Source organism: Pantherophis guttatus, chromosome 16 (genome assembly GCF_059756535.1).
Source record: "Pantherophis guttatus breed Tessera chromosome 16, ASM5975653v1, whole genome shotgun sequence".
NCBI lineage: Eukaryota > Metazoa > Chordata > Lepidosauria > Squamata > Colubridae > Pantherophis > Pantherophis guttatus.
Window position 1 is genome coordinate 12,693,710 of NC_142078.1, and position 14,668 is coordinate 12,708,377.

The 14,668-nt window shown below is 43.4% G+C and overlaps 1 protein-coding gene across 15 annotated transcripts in view; it reads right to left on the bottom strand.

Annotated features, from left to right (window-relative positions):
- Positions 1 to 14,668, bottom strand: part of RALGPS1 (Ral GEF with PH domain and SH3 binding motif 1) — a 142,412-nt gene that overhangs the window by 8,993 nt on the left and 118,751 nt on the right. For 6 of the 15 annotated variants that reach the window (XM_034416588.2, XM_087879558.1, XM_034416587.2 and 3 more), the window contains exons 13-16: positions 8,786 to 8,912; positions 7,127 to 7,278; positions 4,394 to 4,445; positions 2,714 to 2,794 (exon numbers count right to left, since the gene is read on the bottom strand). In XM_034416588.2, coding sequence (XP_034272479.1) covers positions 2,714 to 2,794; positions 4,394 to 4,445; positions 7,127 to 7,278; positions 8,786 to 8,912 — 412 coding nt within the window. The remainder of the gene's footprint in view (positions 1 to 2,713; positions 2,795 to 4,393; positions 4,446 to 7,126; positions 7,279 to 8,785; positions 8,913 to 14,668) is intronic. The other 9 variants (XM_087879561.1, XM_087879563.1, XM_034416591.2 and 6 more) reach the window with 3 other exon arrangements.

A 14,668-nucleotide genomic window follows, 5' to 3' on the forward strand; every position in this document is an offset into this window, starting at 1 on the left:
ATTTTTTTATATATATATATACATACATACATACATACATACATACATACATACATACATACATACATACATATCTTTAGCCAGGTTCTTCCTATGTAAACCAAGATTTTTATGCAGCCCTAGTTCAGTGAAATCCCAATCCACTAGTTTCTAGAGTTTTTTTTTTTATTTTTCCTGGCAGCCAGCAAACACTAAGATAGATCTATTTCTGACTATTTCTATCTTAGTTTCCTTAGTCTCCCAATGGGTAGCAGAGTGTTTGCTGGCTGCCAGAAAAAAAAGCCTAGAAACTAGTGGATTGTGATTTCACTGAACTAGGGCTGCATAAAAATCTTGGTTTACGTAGGAAGAACCTGGCTAAAGAGAAATACACATAAAGCCTACGAAAAGGAAAGAAAACATATACATATATATATATATACACACACACAAACACTCAATGGTGACAGTGTGATATTTTCCCAATAGGAACTGCCTATTAACAAGAGACAATTGACAGCATATATGAGGCTGTATTAGTAAATATATATATATATATTTAGTATGCTAGCCAAGGCGAGGAATATTAAAAAAACGGTAAAAGGTGTTTGAAAGTATTGATTCAAAAGACAGAGAGAATGAACGAAAGGCAGGCAAAATAAGGACTGAAATGGAAAATGGACTGGAGAGAGGGATCCTTTCAAAGGCGGGAAATCTTTTTTCCCCTCACGATTTTAACAAAGTCTTCACTGACGGAGAAGCCTGGCCAAAAGCTGAGCTCAGCAAAAGAATTAATTCATGATGATGATGAAGAACAGGAGGAACAGAGGAAGCTGTGCAAACTGGCGCTGCGAAGAACCCATTTTTTCTTTTGGCTACCCTCGGACAAACCGACTAGGATGATTACAACACCGGTGGCCCCCTTTTTATTCTTAAGTCAGATATACGTTTTTCTCAACTTCGTTCCAATTTGGGAAGCATTTAAGTAAGGCATCTCATGTCGTCGCCTTGCTTCAAAAGTCTGAGGGAAAACCCAAGTTATTTCGCTTTCCTGTCAGGTGGAGTGATTTGCACGCTCCGTGGAGGTTATTTCAGATCCGGTTTTTTTGCTGAACGAAATGCATCACGTTTTTTTCAGCGACCATCACATGTCGCTAAATCGTAAATCACAGAGACACGGTTACCGTTTTATCTGATTTAGCATCAGAGAAGGACCAACCTGAGAACAGTCTAGTTCATGGTACTCCATGATAATTAAACTCTAAGACAAATATACCTACCTAAAAGGTAAAGATAAGGCTATCTAAATTAAGCTTAAACTCTCTGCAAGTGTGAGAGTTTACGTGTAATTTAGATAGCTTCAATCTTTAGATAGATGTTAATGTGTAACTCCTTTTGGACCTGCAAAGCAATTTTTCAAAGCATCTGCTTAAGAAGCCACTAGTAAAATCCACAGGGTATTAAATGTGGTTAAATCTGGACAACTCTATACTTCTTCTTTATTCTCCATGCCTCAGGACTGTTCAAATACGATAAAGAAGTCTAACTGGACTTTCTATTCCGCATGTTTATATACAACCTGTTGTCCCCAATTTGGGTGTTGATGGACGCCAGACACTGAGGTGAAGGTTTTCTGATTGCTTTTTGTTGGAGTACTCCAAGGAAAAGGGCTCCTGGCCAAAATGCCAAGAACTAAGAAGGATTAAGGAAGGATTAAGGGGGAGAGCCTTCTCTGTGGGGGCACTTACCCTCTGGAATGAGCTGCCCCCGGAGATACGGCAGATCCCGGATCTTCGCAACTTTCGTCATTCCCTAAAGACGTTTTTATTCCAGCAAGCCGGGCTGGCCTCTTTTAAATTGTTTTAATTCTTAAATTGTTAATTATCGGTTTTAATATAGGAGTGTTTTAATTGTGGGCCAAATTAATTTAATTGGATTTTAATACTTTTTTAAATTTTGTATTTTTTGTGTTTTATCTGTTGGCTGTTCACCATCCCGAGTCCTTCGGGAGAAGGGCGGTATATAAATATAAACAAATAAAATAAATGAAATAAATAATACATTTTCTCTAAAAGAGAAGGCGGGACAAGAAATATCATCTAATAAACATTTTAGTAATAATTCTACAATTTGTTCTATTGGTTTCTAGCTCTCCCTATTCCTAAACCTTGGCTAATGAATGTCCCAGGAATTATCTAATACACTTTTAATTGGTTGCAGGCCATCTGTATTCCTAATTTTTAGCTGAGGCCTGCAAGTTGTCTAACTCTTGTTACTTTTATCAGCTTTCTAACTACCCAGAATTGTTACAAGATTTACACAGGCCTATTTCCTGTAGATAAACATTATTTGTTCTTGCCACACACACTCTGCAATTCCAGGCTTCCTGATTTACTTTCAAGGGTGTCATGACCTGGCTTTATTTTACCATACAGCCTATAATTGTTGCATGTAAACATGTGCAATCCTATTTCTCTGGAGGTGTGGAGGTGAAAAGCATAGAAGTGAGTATAAATAAGGATTTTTTTTTTTAAAAAAAACACAACTCTTGGCATACCCTCCCTGCTAACATGAGAAGAAAGTCACTGCGCAGATGGGAAACAAAAATGACAATGCTTTTGAAAATAAGGTCTGAATTAGCAAGGGGTGGGGTGGGGAAAAGAGTGGGTGAAAATAAGATTTGGCACCATCGTCCAGAGAGAAAGAGAGAGACAAACCCACCACCTAATTGTACCTGTAGACACAGCTCCGACTTCTGGGTGAATTCCGAATTGGCACCCGCCAGTTGGGCCCCAGTGTTGCATACAACCGACCCCTGTTTACGAATTCACAGGTTAAGTTCTTTAGTTAGCAGGCAAATCGCAAGGCAAAACCTCCCCAAAAAATTAAAACACACGAGAAAAGGCGGGGCCGATCACAATGGAATCACGGTCTACCATCCTCACGTTTTGCACCCGAAGTGTAAACTAAGCAAGAGGAGCCTTGGGTCGGGATTGGAATCGGACGTCCGTTAAAAAAGGGAGGGATTGTTGAAGCTGTTTCTTGGTGGCTTACTTACTTCTAAGCTTCACAAGGACTTGGAAGAGCATCTTGGGAATAAGAGAGGTTTTTTGAGGAGTGGGTTGGGGTGGGTTGTAGGAAGAAAATCTGCCCCGTCAGGTCGAGGGCAAAGCTGAGAAAAATACCCAGCAAACAAAACACGCCAAAACATCAGAAGAACAATTCGGAGCGGAGAATGAAGGGTGGGAACCCCCATTGAAAGCAACGAGCGGCTTTATCGTAGCTGAATAAACCAGGAACAGTCAACAGCCTTGATCGTAAGCAGACGACCAGTTCCTCCCTTTGAGGAAACCAAGATTCTGATCCACAAATGATACTGTTCTTTCATGTTATTGACGGCGTGGCCTTTGTAGAATAAATGCTAACTAAGCCATGCATTGTGACCGAATTTCCTCCCCGGCTGAGAGTTGGCAAGGTCAAAAGAGTAGCTGCTTAGGTAATACCTCAACAAGGCAAACAAGACTCTCTTTGTTAACTGAACGAGGTGAGCAGGTTCTTCACAGTCCAAAAATAATATTTGAATATTTGAATGTATGATGGGATATACACTTCTTACGGAAATAGAATACAATAATCCCTAATAGAAAACCACAAGAACCTGGATTAGTAAATATAATGTAAACACAAAACTCTCCTCCAAATCTCGTGACACGCCAGTCAAACTTAAGATACTCAAAGGTTGGTCTTAGAGCAAATATACAACATGCAAAAAAAAATCTGATTCCTTGCCGGATAAAATAAACCTAGGCAGATCTCTCAAGTACAATTAATTCTCCTCCGAAGTGAAAATCCAGAACTTTGGTTCCAAATCTTTAGGAAACTGGAAGTTCCTGTCTTCAGATTCCAAAAGGTACTCGGGTACAACTTCGATATTTTCAATTAAAAAAAATAAAAATAAAAATAAAACTCGGGCCTGTCACTCCCGCCTAAGAAGTCAAGATTTTTAAAGGCGGGGGGGAAAAAAGACTTGGTATAAGAAATAAATCTAGAATCGCAAAGATCGACTCAAAGGGGGCTCATTGGGAGCCCAGATACAGGTGGAGAAGGAAACACGAGTGAGATTGTGGGCATTCTGATTGACAATAATTCAATATTACCTTTGGCACGAGCAAAGGTTTGGAAATATTTATTCTAAAGCTTGACGCCACTGGAAAATCTAGCCTGCTGCTGGATGCACACAAGAAAAGCATTGCAAAATTCGTAGAACATTCACAGCCCCAGATAAAGAAAATGTTAAGAGGGAGAACATTTCTTTGCGTAACCCCACGATTTGAATTTGGGTAATTCAGATGATCTTAGACTTCAGTTAAAATGCAACTAGGTCCGATCCATTCACAGTCAAAGAGAAACTCACCTTTCCAGCCCCAATGATGGTTCTTCGCTGAATTCCGAACTTTCGCTGCTTTCTGCAAAACAAAAAGGACAAATATTTTAAAGCAGGGGAAGGGGAAATAATAATAATTCAAAACAGGTCTATCGTGTCCCCTCACAGAAGCCAAAAGATCTTGATACTTGGTTTCGTGCCGTTGACACTCCAAGCCACAAAAGGTTGCAATTTTCCATACGTACAAATATTTTAAGGAAGCTTTAAAGCTGTCTTTATTTTCACCAGGTTGCAAAGGGCAAGGAGATTCGTTCTCGGGGGAAATTCGATTTATCGAAAATAAAGACGTTCGCGGTTTAATGCAACGACATTTGGGTTTCAGTAAAAAAGAAAGAAAGAAAGAAAAATCCCCCTCCATCCACAGACAAAAGAGACAATAAAGAGATGTTAGATATTTTTCCCCCTTTAATTGAGATGGGAGAACAGGAACTGGCAGTTCGGTGTCATGGAAAATCAAGCGGATGATTTATCGGATTATGGAAATGAAGGTCTGTTTTTAATAAATCAATGCAATCCCATTAAATTCACCGGAAGGGAATTTAAAGTTGAGTCTTTAAGGATGAAATGGGTTTTCTTTTCTTTTCTTTTCTTTTCTTTTCTTTTTTTTGCAAACGGAGTAATTTAGATTTTTTGGGGTTGTCTATCGCTTAGGTGTATCGTTCAAATGGTAGCCATCATAACAACCCTCCTTTCCCTGTTCAAGAAGGCTAAATTACCGGTAATCTAAATGTGGCTAGGGAACCGTTCAACATGTCCATCATTTGAGATTGATTGATTGATTGACTAGATTGTGATATGGTAAATTGCGTTGCCTGTTTCACAGGTAGTTTAATCAGAAACTCATGCTACAGTAGACCAACTCCAAGCCATCAAAGATACCAAGGTCTCTCAACCAACAGTTTCCTCACTGTCTTGCCTGCTAATTCTACCTTCTGGAACATAGAGCCATAGGCTGGAAGGGACTTTAGAGGTCTTCTAGTCCAAACCGCCCCCCCCCCGCTCAAGACAGGAGACCTTAAATCCGTGATGGCGAACCTATGGCACGCGTGCCACAGGTGGCATGTGTAGCCATATTGGTTGGCACGCGAGTGCTGCCCTAGCTCAGCTCCAGCACACAGCGTCAAAAACAGGACATGATGATGTCCGGGCGGGTGGGCGGAGCCTCCCGCAGCCGCAGCTACCAGTTTTCCCGAACCGGATAGAACCGGCTGAATGGTGTCTACCCTATGGGGGGGGAGGGGGGAAGGAGCGCGGTGTCGTCACAGGGGGTCCACGAAGACTTGAAGAAACGTCAGGATTTAAATCTTAAGTCTTTGGAATCCGTGGCCATGGCCACAAAAGGTATTTAAAGGGGTGGGGGAGGGTGTTCCTGGTGAAGAAAAGATCGAGAATCTATCAAGATGGCGGGAGTTACCTCAGGCAAGGAGTTGAATGGAGGCAAGCCACAGAGAGTCTTGTAAACGTTCTCCGATGACTTAAGATGTATTCTAAAGCTACCCGCGTCGTAGGATAGTTGTGTAAACTCGGATAGATCCGAGTCGTGTAAATCTAGGGTGTTGGGAAGCCAGGAATCTGGCAGCACCTTTTCCGACGAATGCGTTTCATTCAAAGGCATCTTATTTTGGTGATCTTAATTTAGTTCCAACTAACAATGGAGCTTCTCAGTCATCCATCAGGTCACGGTTATCCCCAAAGTGCTTTTTTCAAGAGGCAACTGGACTTTCTTGGTTTTTTTTCTTGGAAGACGTTTCGCTTCTCATCCAAGAAGCTTCTTCAGCTCTTCTTCTCTCTTCTTCGGAGCTGAAGAAGCTTCTTGGATGAGAAGCGAAACGTCTTCCATGAAAAACAAAGGAAGTCCACTTGCCTCTTGAAAATAAGAGCACCTTGTGGACTTCCAACTGAGAATAAAATTTCTTGTGTTGGAAAAAGTGTTAGCAGGCTCCGGATTCTTAATGATGCGCGATTTCTATCTACAAAGATGGGACGATTCTTCCTCGCCCTGAAACTCGGTTTAACTGGCGGTCCTTTGATTTATAATCTTAACAGACTCTAAAATTTCCCTTGGTAAGCAAGGCAGTTGTTAAGAGTGTTTGTCTCCCTTTCTGGCCACGGTTGTGAGAGGTGAATTGCTCCAGCTGTTAAGTCAGGGGTCAGCAACTTGCAGCTCTGGAGCCGCATGTGGCTCTTTCATTCCTCTGCTGCGGCTCTCTGTTGCTGGTCGGCTTCACAATTGATAGGGCTTTCGGTTAGGACAGGTAGACGAAAAAGGACGCCACGCTAGGAGGAGACTCTATGGTGGGGGAACTGGACTTCCGGTCGGCTCCAGAATTGAATGGGGGGGGGGCTTCTGGTTAGGACTTTTGTGGCTCTTTGAGTGTTTAAGGTTGCCGATCTCTGTGTTAAGTGGACACGCCAATTTGCCGAATTTTGACCACGGGGATGTTTCAACGGCCGTGTGAAAAACAGTCGTATGCCGCTTTCTTCGGGGCTGTTGGAACTTTGGATGGTCCCTAAACAGAATAACAGAGTTTGGAGGACAGGACGGGACGGGACACCTTCGGAAGTCTTCTAGAAGACCCTACCCGAACGAAAGGTGGTTAAGTTGAGTTTTCCCCAGTTGTTTGGTCATCCCCGAGGGCCCTCTCTGGATTCCAGAGCGGAGGAGATGGGCAAGCTCCCAAAGCTACCCTTCTGAATACTTACCTAGTGAAACACCATTGGTGAAAACAGAATTTAGCGGGTGGTTCCTGACAGGGCTGTGAGATTCTAAGACACTGTCATCCAGCAGGTGGCGCTGTTTCTCTGTTGGGAAGGTGGCGCTTTTACTTTCTACTACACTGAATTGACACATCATACTGGAAAAATGGGAAGAAAGAAAGAAAGGAAGGAAGGAAGAAAAAAAGAAAGAAAGGGAGGGAGGGGGAAAAAAAGGCAACATTTTCTTAGGTCATCTGGTAAAAGCCGTTCATGCTCAGATTTTGCCTGCCTGGACAATTGGACTTTATGGGGGTTCTTAAGGGACAGGAAGTCAATCAATCAGAATAGAGTTGGAAGGGACCTCGTAGGTCATCTAGTCCAACCCCCTGCCCAAGCTGGAGACCCTACACCATTTCTGACCGATGGCAGTCCGGTCTCTTCTTGAAAGCCTCCAGGGATGAAGCTCCCACAACTTCTGGTGGCAAGGCGTTCCACTGTTTAAAAATGCTGGAGAAAGCAGTGCTGTTTCTAACACTAAGCTGAATGCACAAATTCCTTAACTGAAAGGCTGATTTCTTTTAGGCCAATTTGGCACCCATAAAATAGGAAGAGCCATCCTTGACTTGGGTGATAAGGAAAATTATCTTAATTATCTTCTGGTATCGGCCAACTTTCACCGGGGGAAAAAGTGGCACCGCAGCAGAACTTCTGCAAGACCAGATAAAGGGGTTTCTAAGACGAATGTGCGTTACTAAGGAATCAGGATCCTTGCAAAGTAACTGCAGGCAGTCCTCGTCTTACGACCACAATTGAGCCCCAAATTTCCGTCGCTTTGTTGAGCGAGTTACGGCCCATTTCACGACCTTCCTTGCCGCGGTAGGGGAAGCGAGTCACTGCGGTGGGTAAGTCAGTAACCTGGTTGTTAAGTGAACTTGCCTTCCCCCCCCCGTTAATTTCGTGCTCACAAAAGGGGACGATGTGACCTTGGGGGCACAGCAACGGTCACAAGTATGAGCCAGTTGCTAAGAGTCTGACTTTCGATGGCGTGATCACAGGGACCCTATGAAGGTTAAAGGTAAAGGTTCCCCTCGCACATATGTGCTAGTCGTTCCCGACTCTAGGGGGCGGTGCTCATCTCCGTTTCAAAGCTGAAGAGCCAGCGCTGTCTGAAGACGTCTCCGTGGTCATGTGGCCGGCATGACTCAACGCCAAAGGTGCACGGAACGCTGTTACCTTCCCATCAAAGGTGGTCCCTATTTTTTCTATTTGCATTTTTTTTTACATGCTTTCGAACTGCTAGGTTGGCCGAAGCTGGGATAAGTCACAGGAGCTCACCCCGTTACGCGGCGCTAGGGATTCGAACCGCTGAACTGCCGACCTTTCGATCGACAAGCTCCGCGTCTTGGCCACTGAGCTACCACATCCCTTATGAAGGTTATAACTGTGAAAAACGGTCATAAATCAGCCGCTTTTTTTTCAGTGCCATTGTGTTAAGTTTGAACGGTCACTAAAATAAACTGTTGTAAGTCGAGGACTACCTGTAGAGAAAGGGAGATGGCTTCCTAAGAAGAAGGCGGCTCGCTGCAGCACGTTTCCAATGGCTGCCTTAAAAAAAAAAAAAAACCTAACTAAGCTGCATGTTTCAGTGCAGATTGCAACACCCACTTGTTTCCGAGGCTGTGACTCTTCCTGTGTCGTGGTACAGGAGGGGTGTGCATGCTGGCCGCTACCGAGGCGTCAGGACAGGTGGGCCTCCTGCTGAACCTCACAGCTGCCGACACTTCGGACGGACCTACAAAATAGACACCAATTAATCCTAAACTAGGTATCGGGAAGCCCATCGTTAGGGGAGCCGTCGCTCTGTTCTCGGGGGAAAGCTGGAAACGTTTTCTGGAGGAAGGTGAAGACGATACGGAGGAGGAGAAAAAGAGGGCAGTGTTGGGAAACTGGAAGGTGGGGTCAAGCAGGGAACTAGCTTGGAGTCATCGCGCAGCTGCAAAAGGCAGAAAAGCCTGACCGCCTCAAAGATCCATGGAAGACTTATCTGGTGGTTCCCAGGGAAGGCAAGCAGCCTAGTAAGATTCTTGTAACGTAGGCAGAAGACAATAAAGTTGTTGCCTTTAACTATTTAAGGTGGAAGAAAGCTTAAGTTCAAGAGCGGGCCAAGAGTTTCAAGTGTTCTCAAACACTGCTTCCGACCCACCAGAATGACGCCATCTCTTATTCCTGAAACATCTAACGGAACAACAGAGTTGGAAGGAACCCCAGAGGTCTTCCAGTCCAACCCCTCGCTCAAGCAGGAAACTTTACACCGTTTTTGCACAAAGGGTTGTGCAAACTCTTCTTTAAAAAAAAAACAAAAGCGAACCTCCAGCGTTCGCTCCATAATCTCTTTAATTAACTGAAATCTTGAACTCTGCATTACGTATCATTTTGATAGCAATAGCCTACCCCACCAATACGAAAAAAATAAATAAATGAAAAATACGATGCAGGGTCTCAGGTGTGACCATCGGTGTCGAACGAGAAACATATGCTTTGAGTTTATTTGCAAGACCACTGGCCAGTCAAGAATTCACAGCATCAGCGTCTCGGGGGGGTGGGGTGGGGTGGGGGGTGAGGAACGAGAGGTTTTACAGGAATTTGAGCCAGACAGATGACAATTCTGGAAATTGGAAGATGGTTTGAGGGCCAATAGGCTACACATTTGTAGCCAGCATGCACACTGGAGCGTAGACAGAAAATAACGTTATCGCATTCTTTGACAACTTCCTAAAGGCCACGCGGAACCAACAATTGCTGCATTTACTGTATATATTACACTGATATGTGCTGGGGGGGGAGAGGGAGGGAGGGAGGGGGAGAAAGAGAGAGAAAGAGAGAGACAGAGAGAGAGAAAGAGCGTGAGAGACACAGAGAGACAGAAACAGGGAGAGAGAGAGAGAAAGGAAGAGAGAAAGAGCGTGAGAGATAGAGAGAGACAGAGGCAGGCAGAGAGAGAGAAAGGAAGAGAGAGAAAAAGAAAAGAAGAGAGAGAGAAAGAGAGCGAGACAGAGAGAGAGAGAGAAAGAGTGCAAGAGACACAGACAGGAAGAAAGAAAGGAAGAGAGAGAAAAAGAACGAAAGAAAGAAAGAAAGAAAGAGAAAGCACGAGAGATAGAGAGAGACAGAGACAGGCAGAGAGAAAGGAAGAGAGAGAAAAAGAAAAGAGAGAGAGAAAGAGAGCAAGACACAGAGAGAGAAAGAGCATGAGAGACAGAGAGACAGAGACAAGGAGAAAGAAAGGAAGGAAGAGAGAGAGAGAAAGAGAGAGAAAGGGAGAGAGAAAGCTAGAGAGAAAGAGAAAGGGAGAGAAAGAGAGCGAGAGAGAGAGTGAGAGACAGCGAGAGAGAGAGAAAGGAAGAGAGATTAGATCTCAACAAAGGATTAGATCTGGGTGACTTGGGAATTGCTTCCAGATGGAAGATGTCCAACCCCTGAGGTAACAACGGTCCTTCGGTCTTGACCAACACAAGTCCTTGCAAAAACAATTCGGTTCTCCTATTAAGGTACAACGGTTTGCAAAACGAGTTTTAAGGTCTGAAAATTGTTTGATTTTGGGGTTCTTGGCTGGCTTCCATGCTCCCATTGGTTTTTTGTTTTGTGTTTTTCTCTTAAAGGTGGTAAGAACCACCTGCCTGATTTTTTTGATGGGCCCATCACTTTGCTAAGTATTGTTTTAGATTCCTTCGTGGAAATTTTCCCCGATGGGGAAAAAGAGAACCGGGCCTCAGATCCAGACGGTGACTAATGCATGAGCCTGCAATCATCTAGCAGAAGGATGACCTCATGCAGAACTTTCTAAGTTGCCTTCAATAATTTGAAGACAGACTTTGATTTATTATTCAGAGAGAAGCTATGGAGACAACAACAGGCTAAGGAGAAACTGACACGCTATGTAGCGTTCTACAAGCTAGCCAGAAATCGTGGTTTAATCACAGTGCACGTAAATGAGGAAGACATGTGTCAACCTTGGAAGATATTTGCTTCAGTTTCCATTCTAAAGAGAGTCAGAGGTATATCCTTCATCATCGTCTTTTAACGACTCCCAAATCCCTTGTGGGGTGGAGTCTGGGCACCTGAATGGAGCTAGCAGATTGTTTACTGGCCGGACGCCTTTCCTGTCGACAATGCGGAGTTTTGTTCACCCCTAATCAAAGGTATATCCTTGCCCCGATTTATTCAATTTTTTGGTATTATTTTTTCATCCGGCCCTATCTAAAAGTGAGTTTTATTATCCAACATTAGAGATCAAATTCACATCCAGTCACGTTTATACCATTATACTGTTATTCTCTTCCTGACAGAGTCCACGATACTTGCCAATATTCTTTTTTTTTACAAAGAAAATGAATTGCAATTAAGTAAGGGCTGGTTTCGTTTACGATGCGACATCAGAGGTGGGTTCCAGCAGGTTCTGACCAGTTCTGGAGAACCGGTAGCAGAAATTTTGAGTAGGTCGGAGAACCGGTAGTAAAAATTCTGACTGGCCACGACCCCATCTATTCTCCGCCTCCCAAGTCCCAGATGATCGGGAGGAAATGGGGATTTTGCAGTATCCTTCCCCTGCCACGCCCACCAAGCCATGCCATGCCCACGCCCACCAAGCCACGCCCACAGAACCGGTAGTAAAAAAATTTGAAACCCACCACTGTGTGGTGTGCTTAATTGCCTTTGCAATTAGAGAATTAATGGCATCCAGCTCGAAGAGATGGAAGATTATAAATATTTAGAAGCTGTTGGGAGTTTTTTTTCAATCTTCCGCTGATGATGATCTCTGCCGAAGCCAACTTTATTCCGGGGCCAACTGGCTGAACCTTTCACTCAACGGGCGCAGCTGTCTATGCAGGCAGAAGAGTTCGAAATGCAGTTTGATCTAAATTCCTCAGAATTAGACTTCGTGTTTCCCGCTGTGCATGAAATGCTGGGACTTGGCTTGGCTCCTGTGACGATCTGCCAACTTGAAATACTAACAAAAACTCATTTGGCTCCTCCAGCTCTTGCTGGTGTTTGTTTCCTCTTAGGAGAAAGGCCTGGTCTTAATTTTGACTTATTTAATTTATTTAGGTATCAGACTTGCTTGCTGCCCATCTCGCCTAGAGGCGGCTCTGGGCAGCTTACAAGCATTAAAAGCCAATAAAACGCTGAAATTGACACCACCGGCATTGACAAAATCCCCATCGGTCAATTGCAGAAGGCAGCTTTGCTGGGAACATCTTACATCTTATTGATTAAAACCTTTAACACGTTCACATCTGCCTCTCCCAGGTCCTTGGGGAAGGACTTGGATAGGTAGACAAAAATGCCAAATCCAGTCTGAACATCTGGCTGACTCTGCAACCAACCGTAATAATAATACTTGGATACTGTGGCATTGACAAAATCCCCATCGGTCAATTGTAGAAGGCAGCTTTGCTCGGAACAGCTTACATCCTGCAATGGTACCTTCAAGCATCCGCATTGGCCTATCCCAGCTCAATGGCCGCCACCACCTCAGCCGTGGATCTTCCTTCCTTCCTAATTATTTCCCCAACTTTCTTTCTGCTCGCAGAAGAAAACCTGCCGCCCAAGGTGAAATCTGAATGTCAGCGCTGATGGTTTTAGGAGGAGAGGTTTAGAAACCGTTGGGAATGGAGCGCCTGGGTGCACGCCTGATCCGAGCCCCGAGTAAAAATTTTTTTGATTTAACGAAACTCCCACTTTCGTGCATTACTTGGGGTGGGTCTGGCTGGCCTACGAAAACTTCCGGGAAAGCTGCCAAATTTGGTTTTCTAGTTGGGATGGCTTTCAAGGAGGCCTGCGGGGGTCTACGTCTGAACACATTTCACTGAGCCAACGTGGGCGCCCCCTCCCCAAAAGATTATTTTGCTTCTTATTTTAATCAAACAGTCTGCTTTTAAAAAAAAAATCATCAAAATTGGGCTTTGCAAAGGTCGTACCGCACCGGGGTCGGGGAGTGGGGGTGGGAGAGGGATATTATGACTATAAATAAAATATAATAACCCAGTTGTAAAAAGATTTCTTTCGGAGTAAAAAAAAAAAACCCCAAAACCAGGAGTTTTTGTGGAAAAAAATCATGCTGTGACATAAGAAGACTAAGTGAGGTTGGAGCCATTCAGAAAGGCAGTACAGTTAAGTCCTTGACTTATGACCCTAATGGGCCAGACTCCATTAGGGTCGTAAATCGAGGATTGCCTTTACAACCCCTCCTTTCATGAGATCTATCCTCAACTGACAACATTTTCATTTAGTGGCCGTTTAAAAATTACAGCGGCACTGAAAAAAAGTGACTTAGGGGCCGTTTTTCCACATTTACGACATTTTTGGCATTGACAGAATCCCCATCAGTCAATTGCGGAAGGCAGCTTGACTTGAAACAGCTTACATCCTGCAAAGGTCTTGAAACGGGGCAAGACTCAGCTCAAGGAAGGTCCCACTTAACGACAGAAATGGTGGGGCTCAGTTGTGGCGAGGACTACCTGGATTCCAGATCGTACCCTTAAATCAGATTCCGCCCCAAAAGCAGAAGCAAAGCTGCTTTTTAATCAGATTTTTTTTAAAAAAATTATTATTATTTCATCTCAGGGTCCACCGAGCAAGAAATACATTTAACTCATTTAGCGCAAGAATAAAGATTGTGCTGGAAAGCTTCTGGCTTCCCGTTGAGGAAAAATATTATATTAGATGTAGGAAGCCAAAGCCCAGCCCTTCATTCTGAGGTTATAGTCATCGGGAACGAAGGAACGGGCTTCTGTTAAAAGCATATTTTCCCTTTTTTGTGTGTGTTTTTTTTAATTCCTCGTAACTTTCTGCCTCGCTGAGCTTATAGGCGCCCGCCAAGCCAACCCGTCATATCTGTAGGACTTAATCAACACTGAAGCTAAACAGGAGATCCCTGGGAAGGGCGATGCAGAGGGGGTTCTAGAGGGAAAACAGGAGGGGGTGGTGGAAGGAAACTCGGGGACCATCTCTCCTTCTGCATTACTATTACTATTAATCTTCTCATCGTTCCTATCACCCGTCGCCTCCCACTTATGACCGGTATGACTGTAACTTGGTTGCTGGTATCCTTACGATTTATATTGATATTGTTTCCTAGTATGATTTGATTGCTTATTTGTACCCTATGACTATCATTAAATGTTGTACCTTAATGATTCTTGACGAATGTCTCTTCTCTTTTTATGTACACTGAGAGCTTTTGCACCAAAGACAAATTCCTTGTGTGTCCAATCACACTTGGCCAATAAAGAATTCTATTCTGTTCTGTTCTGTTCTGTTCTATTCTATTCTATTCTAATTCTAATCTATTCTTCTATTCTATTCTATCCCATATTTTCTATTCTATTCTATTCTATTCTATTCTATTCTATTCTTCTATTCTAATTCTAATATATTCTTCTATTCTATTCCATATTTTATATTCTATTCTATTCTATTCTAATTCTAAACTATTCTTCTATTCTATTCCATTTTATTCCATATTTTCTATTCTATTCTATTCTATTC